Below are 17,257 nucleotides of genomic sequence, written 5' to 3'. Positions count from 1 at the left end.
TGTAGAATTTTAAGAAAAAATAATTAATATATTTTTGGACTTTGAAAAATTCAATTCTGGATCATAAAAAATGTTAGAAATGTATTTATCTTGAAAATGAGAAAGTAATAGATAGTATAATTAACTTAAAATAACAAAAATAGTCATTTGGATACCAAAAATAAGCTTTTTTTAGCCAATAGTTCTCTTTATCTTTTTCTTCCATCTCTTCCTCTCCACTGATGCATTATTATCCTTTCCATCTTCTTTTCTGTGTACAGAAAAGCTTGAAGCAGATTTTATCTTCTTCTTCTTTTAATTATTTTTGTTGTAATGGTGTGATAGAGAATGAGTTAAATTTTTGTTATAAGGTCAATAATGTGTAATCACTGCAGATATTCAATATATTATCAATGTATAATGGGTTTTTTTCTCTTTTTATTTGGATAAATAAAATTCAATTTAGACCAACTCACTTTTGCCTGTAAGCCCAATACTATGTGACATATATATAGATCTTTTTAGGTTTTATTTCACATCACAAAAGAGAGTTTTAGCAGTCATAAAAGAGAGAAAGTGTGCAGATTTTCGCACTAAAATTTCAATCACAGTTGTCAACTTTAAATTGTGATTCCCACTTTGTTGCTTGTCCGATTGAGCTGATTTTTGGACAGCTTATTCCTCTCATCTCAATCTTTAATTTGAACTGACGGAGGTGGATTTGTTGGCCTGTAGCTTCAATTTTTTATAACATCTACATTTTTGGTGTTTTTTGCTCTCTTTTATTCTTTAGTTTTGGTACTATCTTGTTGTGTTGTTGCTCGTTGTTTGACACTTGTTTGGTGGACATTTTGGAGAACAATATTGTAACTCTTGGTGATTATAGTGGAGATTTTGATCTCGTGATTTTTTACTCTTCACATTGAAGAGTTTTTCATGTAAATTTGGTGTCTTGACTTGATTGGTTTTATTCTTGTCTTATCGTTTTTGTTTGGTTGATTTATTTGCATCCATATTACTATTGTGCTTGGGTTTGCTAGTCTCCTCTTGGTTCAAATTGAAAGGAAAAGTTTAGACTTGGATATTTTTTCGCTGCTATCCTGTCGTGCACTTTGATTGTGTTCTTGCCTTTTTCAATAAGGTGGTATCAGAGCGTTGATTATTGTTGATTGTTGATTTAAATGATGGAGACAAATATAAGCAAAATGGTGTGTTTGAATGATAGTAATTATCATATTTGGAAAGACAAGATGAAAGGTCTTCTATTTGTCAAGAAAATGCATTTACCTATATTTGCATCTACTAAAACTCAATCCATGACAGATGAGGATTAAAAAATTAAGCACCTACAGGTTTGTGGCTATATCAAAAATGAGTTGAAGATAATGTTAGAAACCATATTGTGAGTGAGATGCATGTTAGAAGTTTGTGGGACAAGCTTGAGACATTTTGTGCTTCGAAAACTGGCAATAACAAGTTGTTCCTACTTAAGAAATTGATGAATATCAAGTATAAATAGGGCAGCCCTATTTTTTATCATATAAATATTTTTCAAGATGTCCTTGACCAGCTGTCCGAAATAGGTGTAAAGTTCGATGAAGAACTTTATGAACTTTGGCTTCTTAATACTCTGTCAGACTCTTGTAAAACTCTTCGAGTTTCTTTGACTAATTCTGCTGTCAATAGCGTTGTAACTATGAAATATGTAAAGAGTGGTGTCTTGAATAAAGAGATGAGAAGAAAAATTTTCAAGCCCCATCTTCTTCATCTTCACACTCTGATGTTTTGTTACTGAAGAGAGGGGAGAAACAAGTTCAAACCTTCGAATGATAGAGAAAAAAATAGAAGCAAGTCGAGGTCCAAATTCAAGAATGTTACATGTGACTATTGCTCTAAAAAGGAGCATATCATGAAATATTATTACAAGAATAAGAGTGATATTAGACAACAAAAGAAAGAAGGCGATACTAAAAATTATGTTGCTGTTGTTACTAATAATGATCTTTTTATTGCTTGTGGTGAGAATGCCATTAACCTTATTCGTGTTGAGTCTAGTTGATTTGTGGATTCTAATGCTACTTTTCATGTTATGCCAAAGAAGGAATTATTTTCTTCTTACACTCTGGGTAATTTTGAAATGTTGAAAATGAACAATAATGATGAAGTTAAAGTACTTGACATTGACACTATTTATTTGAAAAGTAAAAATGGTTCCAAACTAGTTCTCAATAATGTCAAGCATTTTTCAGATGTCCGTTTGAATCTAATTTTTGTCGGAAACCTTGATAATGAGGGTTATGTTAACACCCTTGGTGCTGGCTAGTGGAAGCTTACTAGAGGTTCAATGATTCTGACTTGAGGTGACAAGTTGTCTAACTTGTACGTATTTCAGGGCCCTACTTCTAGAGGCTCAGTAAACTTCGTGGAGAATGATACTTCATCAAAGTTATGACATAGAAAATTTAGTCATATGAGTGAAAAGGGGAATGATAATTTTAACTAAGAAAAATTTACATTTTGGAGTGAAACAAGCAAAATTGAAAAAATGTGTTCATTGATTAGCCGGTAAACAGAAAAGAGTTTCTTTTCAGAGTCATCCGCCTTGAAGAAAACTTGATTTACTGAAATTGATACATTTTAATTTTTATGGTCCTTTTAAAGTAAGGTCTCATGGTGGTGCACTTTACTTTGTGACTTTTATTGATGATCATTTTTGCAAACTTTGAGTATTTTCTTTGAAGTCTAAGGATCCAGTACTTAATGTGTTCAAGGAATTTCAGGCCTTGGTTGAGAGGCAGACAAGGAAGAAATTGAAATGCATTCGGTCAGATAATGGTGGTGTATATTGATCCTTTTGCTAGATATTGCAGAGAGCAGGATATTTGAAATCATAAAAATCCTCCAAAAACTCCCCAGTTGAATGGTTTAGCAGAGAGGATGAATAGAACTTTAGTTGAGAGAGTTAAATGTATGATTTCGATTCTAAGCTGCATATTTCTTTTGGGCAGAAGCATTTAATACTGTTGTTTATGTTATCAATTTATATCCTACTGTTGCTTTGGATGATGATGTCCCTGATAGAGTTTAGTCTGATAAGAATGTTTCTTATGATCATTTTAGAGTCTTTGGGTGTAACGCTTTTGTGCATGTTTCTAATGATGAAAGGTCAAAATTGAATGCTGAAACTAGATAGTGTATCTTCATTGGTTATGATTAAGTTGAATTTGCTACCGTTTCTATGATCCAGTTGAGAAAAAACTTGTTAGAAGCCGTGATGTTATGTTCTTTGAAAATCAAACAATTGAAGATTTTGACAAAATTGAGAAAGTTAATTCTCAGAGTAGTGAGAGTCTATTTGATATCAATCCAGTTCCTTTGACTATTGCTTCTAAAGAAAAATTTCATGATGATGAAAATTAAGTTAATAATGAAGATGATGATCATGTCCAAATGACCAACATGATGTTGTTGATGCTCCAGTGTAAGTTGATATGGTTGGTCATCAACCAGTTATTGATGCTCTAGAGAGTTCGCTCAAATGATCTACTAGAGAGAGAATACTTTTATCTTGTTATTCTCCCAATGAGTATGTACTCTTGACTGACGAGGAATAACCAGAGAGTCTTGTTGAGGCCATGGAAACTGAAGAAAAAAAAGTGGTTTGATGCTATGGAAGATGAGATAAAATCTTTGCATACTAATCACATATTTGATTTGGTTAAGCTACCTAAAGACAGAAAATCTTTGAAAAATAGATGGATTTTTTGGGTGAAACATGAAGATGGAAACTCAGTTCTACGGTATAAGGCTAGATTGGTTGTGAAGGGATTTAACCCAAAAAAAGAGTTGATTTTGATGAGATGTTCTCTCCAGTTATGAAGGTGTCATCCATTTGTATATTTCTAGGCTTAGCTGCAAGTCTAGATTTAGAGGTTGAGTAGATAGATGGTAAAACAACTTTTCTCCATGGTAACTTAGATGGAGAATTTTATATGGAGCAACCTGTAGGTTTTGAAGTCAAAGAAAAAGAGAATTATGTTTGCAAATTGAAGAAGAGCTTGTATGATTTGAAACAAGATTCTGGGCGATGGTACAGGAAGTTTGGTTCCTTTATGAGTCAACAGGGCTTCAAGAAGACTACTTCAGATCATTGTAGTTTTGTGCAAAAATTCTCTGATAATGACTTTATTATTGTGTTACTTTATGTTGATGACATGTTTGTTGTTGGTCATAATACTTGCAGGATTCAAAAGTTGAAGCAAGAGTTGAGTAAGTCTTTTTCTATGAAGGACTTAAGACCAACAAAGCAGATTCTTGACATCCAGATTGTTTATGACAGAAAGGCCAAGAAGCTGTGGTTATCACAAGAGAAGTACATTCAGAAAGTACTTTGAAGTTTCAACATGGATAAGGCTAAGGTTGTCATTACACCTTTAGCTATGCACTTCAAATTGAGCACAAAGCAGTGTCTTTCTAGTGATGATGAAAATGAAGATATGAAGAAAGTTTCTTATGCTTCAGCTGTTGGTAGTTTGATGTATACAATGGTTTGTACAAGGCCGGATATTGCTCATGCTGTTAGTATTGTTAGCCATTTTCTTTTTAATCCGAAAAGAGAACATTGAAATATTGTAAAGTGGATTATGATCTATCTTTGTGGTACTTCTAGTCTGAGTTTGTGTTTTGGTACAGGAAAGCTATTCTTTGTGGTTATACCGATTCAGACATGGCTGGTGATGTTTATACTCGCAAGTCTACTTTAGGATTTTTGGTTACTTTTGCAGGAGAAGTTGTGTCTTGGCAATCCAGATCACAAAAATGTGTTGTTTTATCTACTACAGAAGTTGAGCTTATTACTACCGTTGAAGCTTGTAAAGAATTGCTTTGGATGAAGAGATTCTTGGGAAAACTTGGTTGTGCTCAAGAGAGGTATGTGCTTTATTGTGACAGTCAAAGTGCTATACATCTTGACAAGAATTCTATATTTCATGGTTGATCTAAACAAATTGATGTGAGATACCATTAGATTTGAGATGTGTTAGATTCTAAGTTGCTTAAACTTGAGAATATTCACACGGATGATAATGGTTCCGATATGATGACTAAAGCTTTGCCAAGAGGAAAGTTTAAAGATTGTTGCATGATCCCCGGGATGACGGTCTCCTCCACATAGTCGGGAGAGAGAGAATTATTGTGTTATGAGTCTTTTTTCTTCCTATGTGGATAAATAAAGCTCAATTTGGACCAACCCATTTTCGCTCATAGGCCCAATACAATGGGACATAGAGAGAAAGTGTGCAAATTTTTGCACTAAAATTTCAGCCATAGCTGTCAACTTCAAATTGCGGTTTTCGCTTTATTTCTTATCTGATAGAGCTGATTTTTGGAAAGCTTATTCCTCTCACCTCAATCTTGTATTAGAAACTGACGGTGGTGGATTTGGTGATTTGTAGCTCCTTTTTTAACCCCTGAACATCATCTACGTTTTTGGTGTTTTTTGCTCCTTTTTATCCTCTAGTTTTGGTGCTATCTTGTTGTGTTGTTGCTTGTTGTTTGGCATTTGTTTGGTGGTCATTTTGGAGAGCAATATTGTAACTCTTGGTTTATGGTGGAGGTTTTGGTCCCGTGATTTTTTACTCTTCACGCCCAAGGATTTTTATATAATTTGTGCATTTTTCGTATTAGTTCGAGGAGAGTGAGGATTTTGCAATGATGAAGAATAAAGGAGTAAATGTGTTTTCCAGAAATTGAGTTTCCTTAAAACTATTTTGTGCTGCAAATTTGGGGAAAAAAGAACCTCTGGATCTCCATGACGGTAAGCGATTTTGTGAGGAAAAAAGTATTTGTTAAAAGGAAGTATGGTTAATCTTTAAGAGCTTTTAGTGGATAAACATTAATTAATATGTCCACACCTTTAGGGCTCTTTTTTTTTTTTTTTATTAACTGACTATAAAAAGTTATAAGCACTTTTAATTTGGCTATATATGTTGTTATCATATCGATATTAGAGCTAAACACAATTTTGACGTTATAAAAATTCAATTTGAATATCAAAAATTTTAGAAGTCAAACCAATTAATTAAGTCTTAAATTTAAATCTGAATCCTTGTTGTCACCCTACGTAGCTTTCACCCTACTAAAACATTAAACCCTCAGTTTCATATGTACATTTCATTAATTGCTAAGATCCACATACTTACATCAAATTCTATTCCTACAGCTTAGGAAGTTAACCTACTTTTCTTTGGTCCAATCTCAGTAGGTAGAATAAGCAGAGAGTCTAAGCAAAGACCACCTTTAGTATGAGTGCAATCAATTTGAGTCATTGAGAACTTTAACTTTGTTGGCATGCTAGAGTACTTGTCCACCACAAAATCTCCTACATGATAATGTATCCACTGTCCTGGCTCATTCAAGTAATATTTTGTCGTAGCCTCCTGGCCGTTTGATGTTGATAGTTGAAATTGGACGGGTTTGATATTCCAGCCGTGGACTTGATCAACGGTGCAGATTCGTCGTCCTAGTCTTCGCGACGTTTTCCCTAGCTGAAGTCGAAAGAATAGGCTGTAATTCCCTGCTGGGAATTCGAATTCTAGGTCGCCTTCCACTTCTACCCACCATATTTGTTTGAGAAATGCAATTGTGCTGAATCTGTAGATATTTTTGACAAAAATATTAGTTCATGGTCAGTGACGGGACCAAAATTTTATATCATGGATGTTCAACTATTTGTAATCTAAAAGTTGTTAAGTTGTTGCCACTGAGACTGAATGGTGGTATGAATCACCAACTTTTCTATTAAATAATAAAAAAAGGTAAAAAAGAAAATAATGTCCTTAATGTTTGTTATCTGTCATATTTTCTCTTCCTCGACCTATCAACACATTAATGATCCCAACGTTATTTTCCGTCTTAAATATACCTTTCAATAATTAAAACGATCCAAATGTGCTTCTACATATGCGACTTTCACCATCACTGGAATGGGCTTATTTGAACCTTTTAAATGGTGTAAAATTATATTTGAGACAACTGATAACATTAGGTACGCACCTTTATAAATCGCTAGGTTAACAAAAGACAAAAATAAAACAGATCATAAATATTAAGGATACGTTTCACCTTTGTCATATTGTTATGGATTCAAAAGTAAAAATTGACCGAGCACTCACATATAATACATAAAGTAGGTCCGCCAGTGTCTCTGGTTGGCAGGAAAACGTACTTAATTGGGAATTATATATGTACCACGTTTTTACATAAAATAATTAAGAAGAAATTGGATGTGAATATAATCTTGAAAACCGCTTATCAATTCCAGAAGTGGATTAATTTTTTTCTCAAGCACATGATTGGTTGACTTCTTAAAAGCATCTTTAAATAGAAAAGATTTACTGTAACTTTTATATAGTATTTATATTCACATATAAACGATTTTCACTATATCAAATAGGAGTATCAAATCACGCATTTTAACTTCTTGTCGCTGTGGCCTGTGAGGTACCTTTTTTTCCAGATTATTAATCATAATACGTATAATGATTCGAACTTCCGATTAATCGCTTAAAAACTACTCTATCACTTAGATATTGAAGAACAACACGAAATTTGATTGTAAAATTTTCTATGTTAAACATTGCCATAATACATAAACATGGCCTTTTAACTTGGACTTAGATCACAACTATGACCTCCAACTTTATACAAGTTTAAATATCTATTTGTGCACACCCAAAGTTGGAGGTCATAGATGTGATTTGAGACCAAGTTAATTAAAAGACATATTTATGTATTATGCCTTAAGGTGACATGTCAAAATGATTTCGTACTAACCTGCAAAATCACCGTCATGATTTTCGGTTGACTAGCTATATCGTCTTTAGTGGGATAACTGACTGGTTTAACGAGGTTAAGTTTATGTTCACTCTATTTACCTTTTTAATCATATTATTAATATGTGAGGTAGGTATTAATATCAAATTACCTTTTTAATCATATTATTAATATGTGAGGTAGGTATTAATATCAAATTTCCTCACCACAGGAAGTGAAAACTTGGGCGGAAATTTACTTAAGAAAAAGACTCTGCAATCACAGGTTAAACTAAATTTCAGGGCAAAAACTCTTTGCTCTCTCATAAATCTCTTTTATATGAGAAATTGACTATAGATATGAAAGCATTTTTAATAAATGGTTAGAATTTCTTTAAGCTTATTCAAAAAGAGAAGTTCAAATACATTTACAAGATACATTGTGAGAAAATGTAATTTATTAATTCTTTTGTAACTATGTGTTTTTGATTCTCCTTGAACGTAAGAATTCATTTGATGAGTTAGTTCTTGATAAGTTAATTCATTCCTTGAACGGATGAATTCATTTGGTGAGGGGTTAATTCATTCAATTCACCATTAACTCTTGTAACATCTTTTGTTCTTCACCTATATAAACCACTCTATTTGAGCACAAAAGATACACCACCAACAAAGTAAAAGAAAAATATCTTCCTCCTAAGTTCTCTACTTTTGGGCAATCGTTTTGAGCAACCTCCAAACTTCCAGCCACGAGTGCACATGTTTGGAAGTAGCTATGGAATCTTGGGGAGCGACCGGCTAGAAGGATTTGCAATGAAGTCGGGCTGAAATCGCTTTCAAGACAGTGGCTTGCCACGACACATCATTTGTGACTATTTTATTATAATTATTAATTTCAATTTCATATCAATATTGTAGTACTTTTTTCTGTTAGGATTTTTGCCCTGATTTTCTTACTATATTTAAGTTTTACTTTTTCTTAGAACCAAAAATAAAAGTTACCATAATTACTTTTACTTTTCCTAAAAGAAAAAATATAATTCTTTTCCATATTTGGTTAACCTCTTTCTTGGAGGAAAGGTTTTGGACATCTATAAATAGAACACCCCCTTCTCATGCCATAACACAATAGCATCCACAATATAGTCTTTAAAGAGTCAAATTTAGGGGGAGATTTTCTCTCTCATTAGTTTCTATGTTTTAAATTTTAGGTTTTATATGTAGGCCAATTGGCCAAATCATATAATAAAATTATATTTTTAGTCTATTTTTGTGTCATTTGAATTATCGCCATATTAGTTTGCAAACTTTAAGATTCCGCATGACGCCCTCTCGATTTCGAACCCAACATTTTCAACAATTTGAAAACGATTTCGTTACATACAACATTGATAAATGGCTCTTTCTTTGAACAAAACTTTTTCTGATTTGTCAAAACTTGAGCCATTGGATGAAAATAACTTTAAACGATGGTCACAAAAACTTCTGATTTTCTTCGAACAATTTGAAGTTGATTATGTTTTGTTTAATGAATCTCCTACTGATAACTCTAACAATGTTGCGATTGATGATGTTGCTAAAAGGAAATTTGAAAAAGATAACAAAACAGTTAGAGGACATTTGTTGAATCATATGACTAATCATTTATTTGATTTATTTGTTACTTACAAATCTGCTAAGGAAATATGGGACAGTTTCGAAAAGAAATATGGTGCCGATGATGTAGGAAAGAAAAAATATATTTTCAGACAATGGATTAAATTTCAAATGGTTGACAATAAATCCATCATGGAACAAGTCCACGAATATGAAAATTTAACTGTTGATGTTCTCAATGAGGGTATGAAGATGTGTGAGATTCTTCATGTGAATGTTCTGCTTGAAAAAATTCCATCATACTGGAGTGATTACAAAAATCAATTGAAACATAAGGAAAAAAATTTAACTCTCCAAGAACTTATCAGTTACATGAGAACAGAGAAGGCAAACAGTCTTAAAGATAAGATGGAAGCTCTTTCTCTTAATTCTTCTAAAGCTAACCTTGTGGAATCTTCTGGTACTATTGTAAAAGACAGGTATGAAGGCAAACAAAAGAATGTTCAGAATAAGAAACAAGTGAAAAAGAAAAATAATTTCAACAAGCCAGAGAGTCAAATTAAAAAATCAAAGGGGCTTGTTTTGTCAGCAGAAAACTTGGCCACAGTGTTGTCCAATGCTATCTAAGAAAAGGACAAAAGCCAAAATAGGGAGGACAAGGTGATGCCCAAGCTCATCTTACAGAGGATGATGAAGTAATTGCTGCAGTAATCGTCGAGGCAAATCTGGTAGCTAACAAGACTGATTGTGTGTTGGACACAGGTGCTTCAAGACATTTCTGCGGTAACGAAGAGTTATTTCATGACTTTAAGGAATCCACCGATGGCGAGTACGTCTACATAGGTAACTCCACTGCTGCTGGAGTTATGGGTAAGGGAAATTTTTTACTTAAATTAACTTCTGGAAAAACTTTAGCCTTGAACAATGTTTCGTATGTTTCCTCGCTCCGTAGAAACTTAGTTTCTAGAGCACGTCTCAATAAAGTAGGCCTTAAACTTGTTTTTGAAGCTGATAAAATAATTATTTCTCGTGGAGGAGACTTTGTTGGAAAATTTCAAGGGCTTATTTGTACTGAACATTGATCAAGAGATTGTCAATGCAAATATTTCTAATTCTGCTTATATTGCTGAGTCTATTAATTTATGGCATGGTAAACTAGGTCATGTTAATATTGCTTTTATTAAAAGACTTAGAAAAATGGAATTAATTTCTGCAGTAAATATTGATAATATTTCTAAATGTCCTCTATGTGTAGAAGCAAAGCATGCCAAGAAACCTTTTAAATATGTTACTAGTAGAAAGACCGAGTTGCTTGAACTAGTACATTCATACTTAGCAGATTTTAAGAACACTATTAGTAAAAGTGGAAAGAAGTAATACATTACTTTTGTTGATGATTTTTCTAGGTACACTAAGGTATACCTCCTTAAGTCTAGAGATGAGGCTGAAAGCATATTTTTAAAATTCAAAACAGAAGTAGAAAATCAATTAGCTAGGAAAATTAAGAGATTTAGATCTGATAGGGGAGGTGAATATAGTACTAAAACTCTAGAAGATTTTGTGAGAAAAATAATATTATCCATGAGTTTAGTGTTCCCTATACTCCCCAACAAAATGGTGTAGCCGAATGAAAGAATAGAACACTTAAGGAAATGATGAATTCTATGCTTTTAAGCTCGGGTCTACCTGACTATATGTAGGGGGAAGCTGTCTTATCTGCATGTTATATTCTTAATAGAGCCCCTCATAAAAAGTTAGACAAGACCTCATATGAGTTTTGGAAAGGATATGCCCCTAACTTGAAATTTTTGAAAGTGTGGGGGTGTTTGGCTAAGATTGGTCTACCTGATTTTAAAAGAGTAAATGTAGGTTCTAAGATCTTTGATACTGTCTTTATTAGTTATTCTCAAAATAGTGCTGCATATAGATTTATTTCATTAAATGATTATTCTATTTGTGAATCTAGAGATGCCGAATTTTTTAAGCATGTTTTTCCTTTGAAAAATGATATGTCTAGTGATGTACAAAATAATACTTCTATGTCTATGTCTGTTAACTCTCATGTTATGCTTGTATCTGATGTTATTGCTAATAAGCATGAAAATGAACTGAGAAGGCGTAAAAGACGTAGAATTGAGACTAGATTTGGTCCTGATTTTATCACCACCTTCTTAACTGAGGATTTTGATATCAATACTTTAAATGATGAATTAGTGTCTATCTACTTAATAGAAGAAGACCATAAGGCATATGATGAAGCAATGGGTTCAATAGATGCAATATTTTGGAAAGAGACTATTAAAAGTGAATGAGACTCTATAGTTTCTAATCACACATGGGACTTGTATGATTTGCCTAAAGGTTGTAAACCCATAAGTAGCAAGTGGATATTTAAGAAGAAATTGAGGCCTGGCAGTACAATTGATAAATATAAGGCTAGACTTATGATTAGGGGTTTTAACCAAAAGAAAGGTGTTGATTATTTTGATACTTATTCTCCTGTGACTAAAATAACGACCATTAGAACTCTTATTGCTCTAACTGCTATTCACAGTTTAGTGGTACACCAAATGGATGTCAAAATTGTATTTTTAAATGGTGATTTAGAGGAAGAGATCTATATGACTCAACCTGAGGGTTTTGTGGTCCTAGGACAGGAGGATAAAGTATGCAAATTGAGAAAGTTTTTATATGAACTTAAGCAGGCACCTAAGCAGTAGTATGAAAAATTTAACTTCACATTGATAGATAATGACTTTGTTGTTAATTCATTTGATACCTGTGTTTATTCTAAAATGATAGGATCAGACTGTGTGATTGTATGTTTATATGTGGATGACATGTTAATCTTTGGCCCAAATGTAAATGTTGTAAATGAGACTAAGAAATTTTTATTTTCTAAATTTGAAATGAAAGACCTTGGAGAAGCTGAAGTAATTTTAGGAATAAAAATCAAAAGAACTGTTAATGGTTTCTCTTTGTATCAGTCTCATTATATTGAAAAAATGTTGAAAAGGTTTGATTGTTTTAATGTAGTTTCAGTGAGAACTCCTTATGATCCTAGCATACACCTGAAAAAGAATAGAGATTCTAGTGTTTCTCAAACTGAATATGCTAAAATAATTGGGAGTGTAATGTTTCTCATGAACTATACTCGGCCTGATATAGCTTATGCTATTAGTAGATTGAGTAGAGATACTCATAATCCCAGTAGTGAACACTGGAATGCTCTTCATCGCTTGTTAAGGTATCTGAGAGGTACTATGGATTGGTGTTTGTATTTTAATAAATTTTCTGTTATTTTGAAAGGTTTTTGTGATGCAAACTAGGTTACTAACAATGATGAAGTTAGCTTGACCAGTGGCTATGTATTTATTTTGGGTGCAGGTGCTATTTCGTGAAAGTCTTCAAAGCAGACTTGTTAGCACGTTCTACCATGGAATCTGAATTCATTGCTCTCGAGTTGGCAGGGCAAGAAGCTGAGTGGCTGAGAAATTTTTTGACAGATGTGCCTTTATAGGGAAGACCAATGTAACTAGTCTCTTTACATTGTGACTCTAGGCGGCAATTGGGTTTGCTAAAAATAGTGTATACAATAAAAAGAGACATATTTGCATCAGACATGGTGCAGTTAAACAATTATTGAAACATGGTGTTATTTCCTTGGAATATGTAAGATCCGAAAGAAATTTGGCAGATCCTATGACCAAAGGTTTGACAAAAAAAATGGTCTTTGAATCATCGAGGGAGATGGGGCTAAAGCCCATGGATTGAGGTAATATGGTGGATACCCATTTGTGGTCAAATGAAGCCATATAGGCCGTCAATAAACACTACATATCCTATCCCTATGGCGTGAGGTATTGTATTATAAGATTGAACTTATTTTTGCTCTTAATGATCCATAGCCTTAAGGTGGTCTATGAGATATACTTGATGGATCACCTATGTGAGTTTAAAAGGTTGGTCACCTTTTTATGAAAGACTTGGGTTATCTTTTTAGAGCACTCATGAGACCCAAGGTTTGTGTGCATGACCATAAAAGTACTTTGTAGTATCGCGGAGGTTGCTTAAAATCAAAGATTGATATGTGTTGTGGGGGTCTCAACTTATGTTCATCTAGTTCAAGAGTACTTTACTTTTTGGATTTTTGTTGTTACCTCATATTACTACGTGTCAATTCAAATCGAAAGATATTGATACTTAAGTACAGATTCCTTTTATTTGCCCAAAAGTGTTTCTATTCTTTTGTCTTTGCATTTGTGGGAGATTGAAAGCATTTTTAATAAATGGTTAGAATGCAAAGTCAAAATCTAAAGTTTCTTTAAGCTTATCCAAAAAGAGAAGTCCAAATACATTTACAAGATACATTGTAAGAAAATGTAACTTATTAATTCTTTTGTAACCATATGTTTTCGATTCTCCTTGAACGTAAGAATTCATTTGATGAGTTAGTTCTTAATAAGTTAATTCATTCCTTGAACGGATGAATTCATTTGGTGAGAAGTTAATTCATTCAATTCACCATTAACTCTTGTAACATTCTTTGTTCTTCACCTATATAAACCACTCTATTTGAGCACAAAAGATACACCACCAACAAAGTAAGAGAAAAATATCTTCCTCCTAAGTTCTCTACTTTTGGGCAATAGTTTTGAACAACCTCCAAACTTCCAGCCACGAGTGCACGTGTTTGGAAGTAGCTGTGGAACCTTGGGGAGCGACCGGCTAGAAGGATTTGCACTGGAGTCGGGCCGAAAGTGCTTTCAAGACAGTGGCTTACCACGACACAACATTTATGACTATTTTATTATAATTATTAATTTCAATTTCATATCAATATTATAGTACTTTTTCCAACAATATATGCTACAGGTGACATGATAACTTAAGAATTACTAAAGTTAAACTCAACGGACCAGGAAATAGTTTCTTTTTCCTCGATCTCTTTTAGGTTAAAACAACTCGCCTTTTACAATTCATCTTGGTTCAAATGTCAAATTTCACCCCTAATTCAATTATTTGCTGGCAGCTGGATGTTTAGTAAATTTCATCATCCCACGTTTTCTCCAATATCAAAGAAACCAGTAGTATATAGTAGTTAAAATATACAGTATAGTCAAAACAAGGCATTAAAATATGAAAAGTTAAAAAATACACTCTAGCTTGCTAGAATGGTAGCCTTGGAATATAATGTTTCTGTGGAAGCACTTCACTTCTTTGACAGCTAGATATGCATCATTTTCTTCTCTACATTCCCATATTTGCACTGAGGCCCCCAATTAATTTTAGATTCGCGTCCGGTAATACTCATTTAAGGAGAAATTACTCTCTAACTGAACTTTTTTCATAATCAGAATTCGAATTCGAAATTTTTGGTTAAGAATATTGAGGGATCCTATCTATCTCACCACAATCCTTGGTGTGTAAGTTTATTTCCTTTCTTTTAAATGACTCCAACACTTATTCATATTCTAGAAATAAAAACTTTAAATTAGCTTATTGATCAAAGCAATCTCGTTCTTGAAACGCTCAACATGCCACAATAGTTTCTTTGGAACAACAAACATCTTTTACATGGTTCAGCCTTTATGTGCAATAATCAAAGCCATCTATAATTTCTTCATTTAATTACTATATATATGTAAAAAAATAATAATGCATGATTACCATGTTAAAATTGAAAGTACTACTATTAACTCAATTTGAAGTCAGAGACTAATTAATGGACAAACCTTGATTCATCAGATGAGATATGGCTCCAATATCTGCGGTCTTCTATGCCTGTTATCTTCATTTCCTTCCACGATACACACACACAAATCCCTCTATCCTTTTCCATCCAAAACACCTGCCATAAGTAACTAACACCCAAACATTAATATCTAGATCCCTACGGGATAATGATTAACTCAGATGAGAAGTTAGAAACAAGAAGCAAGAAATTAATTGGAAGAAAATAACTAGAACTGTTGACTTTAGAAAATTGGATTTTGGGCAACTATGCATGTGAATCAATTCCGATTCATCATATATCCAAATGAATAACCATTTAGTGATAATTGATTATATAAAAAATAAAATAAGAAAAAAGATCAGAGAGGAAAATGATAACAGTTGAAAACTCTCCAGAGAAGTCCTAACGTGTCTCTTTGTGAAAAATTCCAAAGTCCTAATCCTAATGTTTCTCTTTATGAAAATTAAATTCCTGTAAAGAATAAGATCTTCTACGATATATTGGAACAACTTCTGTGCAACACTTCTATATTTTGACTTCACTATTGAATTATACAACCCATTGAAAATCTTGAATTCACAAATATATAGTACTGTTATAAATCTTGAGTTCTTGATTTTTCCTTCATATGATAGAACAAATACTCAAGGATTTCGAAAAGAAACGACTATATATCATGTACACAATAAATTTGATACCAAAGAATTAGAATCATATATATATATATATATATATATGCACACACACACCTTGTTATTGCTACTCCCAAAGTGATGTGGACGACACAATCTGGCATATAGCTCTTTCTTGGTTAATCTACGTGACTCCTCGCTGGAGTTTGACCATAGATTTTTGTCCAAGTGGTATTTTTTGACAAGAATTTGATAATTTTCAGGCAACTTAAGTTCCCACACAAGGTCTGTTAATGAAGCTTGACGGAATGTCCTATTCACACGACCAATTTTACAGATCTCAGTAGGGTCCAAATGAGTAAGGACCAAAGCTATGCAGCTTTCTGGCAAGTCTCCAAGGCCAGTCTCGAAAGGACCATTATTACTTGTTAACTTCTCATGATCCACCAAGCCAGAAATGCCAGACCCCATAGAGCAAATAATATAGTAGCAAATAAAAGGTGCTAGCTAGCTAAAATGTGATCATAATAAAAGCTAGCTATATTGGAATGGTATCAATGAATCTTGAGTAAAGAGGAAGAAAAAGAGAAGGGCAACTAATTAAGGAAGAAATAAGTATGGAGAAAGTATGTTTTTGGAATTGAAGACTTCTCAACTTTATAGAGTACTAGAGATATAGATGCTCCAAAAACTTAATTTAACAAAGTTGTATGAGCATGTAGTATCAATGCATCTTGAGTAAAGAGGAAGCTAAGTGAGATTCTCCTTAGGAAGGGAAAAGCAAAGGGTAATTGACATAGGAAGAAATGTTTATGGAGAAAGTATGTTTATGGAACTGAAGACTTTTCAACTTTATAGAGTGCGCTAGAGATATAAATGCTCCTAAAATTTAAGACAAAGTTTTATGAGCATGTGTCACAGTAATAAGTATGCAGGTCACCGTCGGAACATCTGTCAAAGGGCATTGTGTCCTTTTGTCTAGAATTTTTTGTGATTTAGCGAACAAGACTTCATCGAGGGCATCCAATTCTACCTTTGATCTTCTCAACCATGGTTAAGCATATATGGTGGTAGTGACGGCATCAGAATTTTTACTAAAGAAATTTAAAATATAAAGAAGTAAAATACGAATATGTCTACTATTATATATACGTAAACAATAGTTTTGACTGAATATATAATGTAATTTTTTAATGAAGGGATTCAAATAAACTTCTTTCGGTAACCTCGCTCCGCCCCTATACGCTGGCATAAATTACTTTATACTTTTATTTTGTGACACATTTTTATTTTTTTATCTATTAAAAAAATGATATGGCACAGTTTTTCCTTGGAAATTAGTCTATTAAAAAGGTACCGACACATTTACCTTTTTGATAACTATTTACTTTTAACATTCATATTTTATTTTTTGAAAATAGACTTTTTCACACAAATATATTAGTCGAGTGACCATCTTGAGAAAAATCTAGGTAAGATTTTGTTGAGTGTTTTATTTGTTT

General features: G+C 33.0%; 1 protein-coding gene across 1 annotated transcript; it reads right to left on the bottom strand.

Annotated features, from left to right (window-relative positions):
- Nucleotides 1–6,021: 6,021 nt before the first annotated feature.
- On the bottom strand, nt 6,022–16,625 carry LOC107863287 (F-box protein PP2-A13). The gene is made up of 3 exons (XM_016709147.2): nt 15,873–16,625; nt 15,122–15,237; nt 6,022–6,630 (listed from the first exon to the last, which is right to left on the bottom strand). Exons 1-3 carry the CDS (start codon nt 16,224–16,226, stop codon nt 6,201–6,203), a joined length of 900 nt encoding a protein of 299 aa, XP_016564633.2. The 5' UTR covers nt 16,227–16,625; the 3' UTR covers nt 6,022–6,200.
- Between the last annotated feature and the right edge of the window lie 632 nt (nt 16,626–17,257).

Source organism: Capsicum annuum, chromosome 3 (genome assembly GCF_002878395.1).
Source record: "Capsicum annuum cultivar UCD-10X-F1 chromosome 3, UCD10Xv1.1, whole genome shotgun sequence".
Taxonomy (NCBI): Eukaryota; Viridiplantae; Streptophyta; class Magnoliopsida; order Solanales; family Solanaceae; genus Capsicum; species Capsicum annuum.
This window is presented reverse-complemented; position numbering and strand designations above follow the sequence as displayed.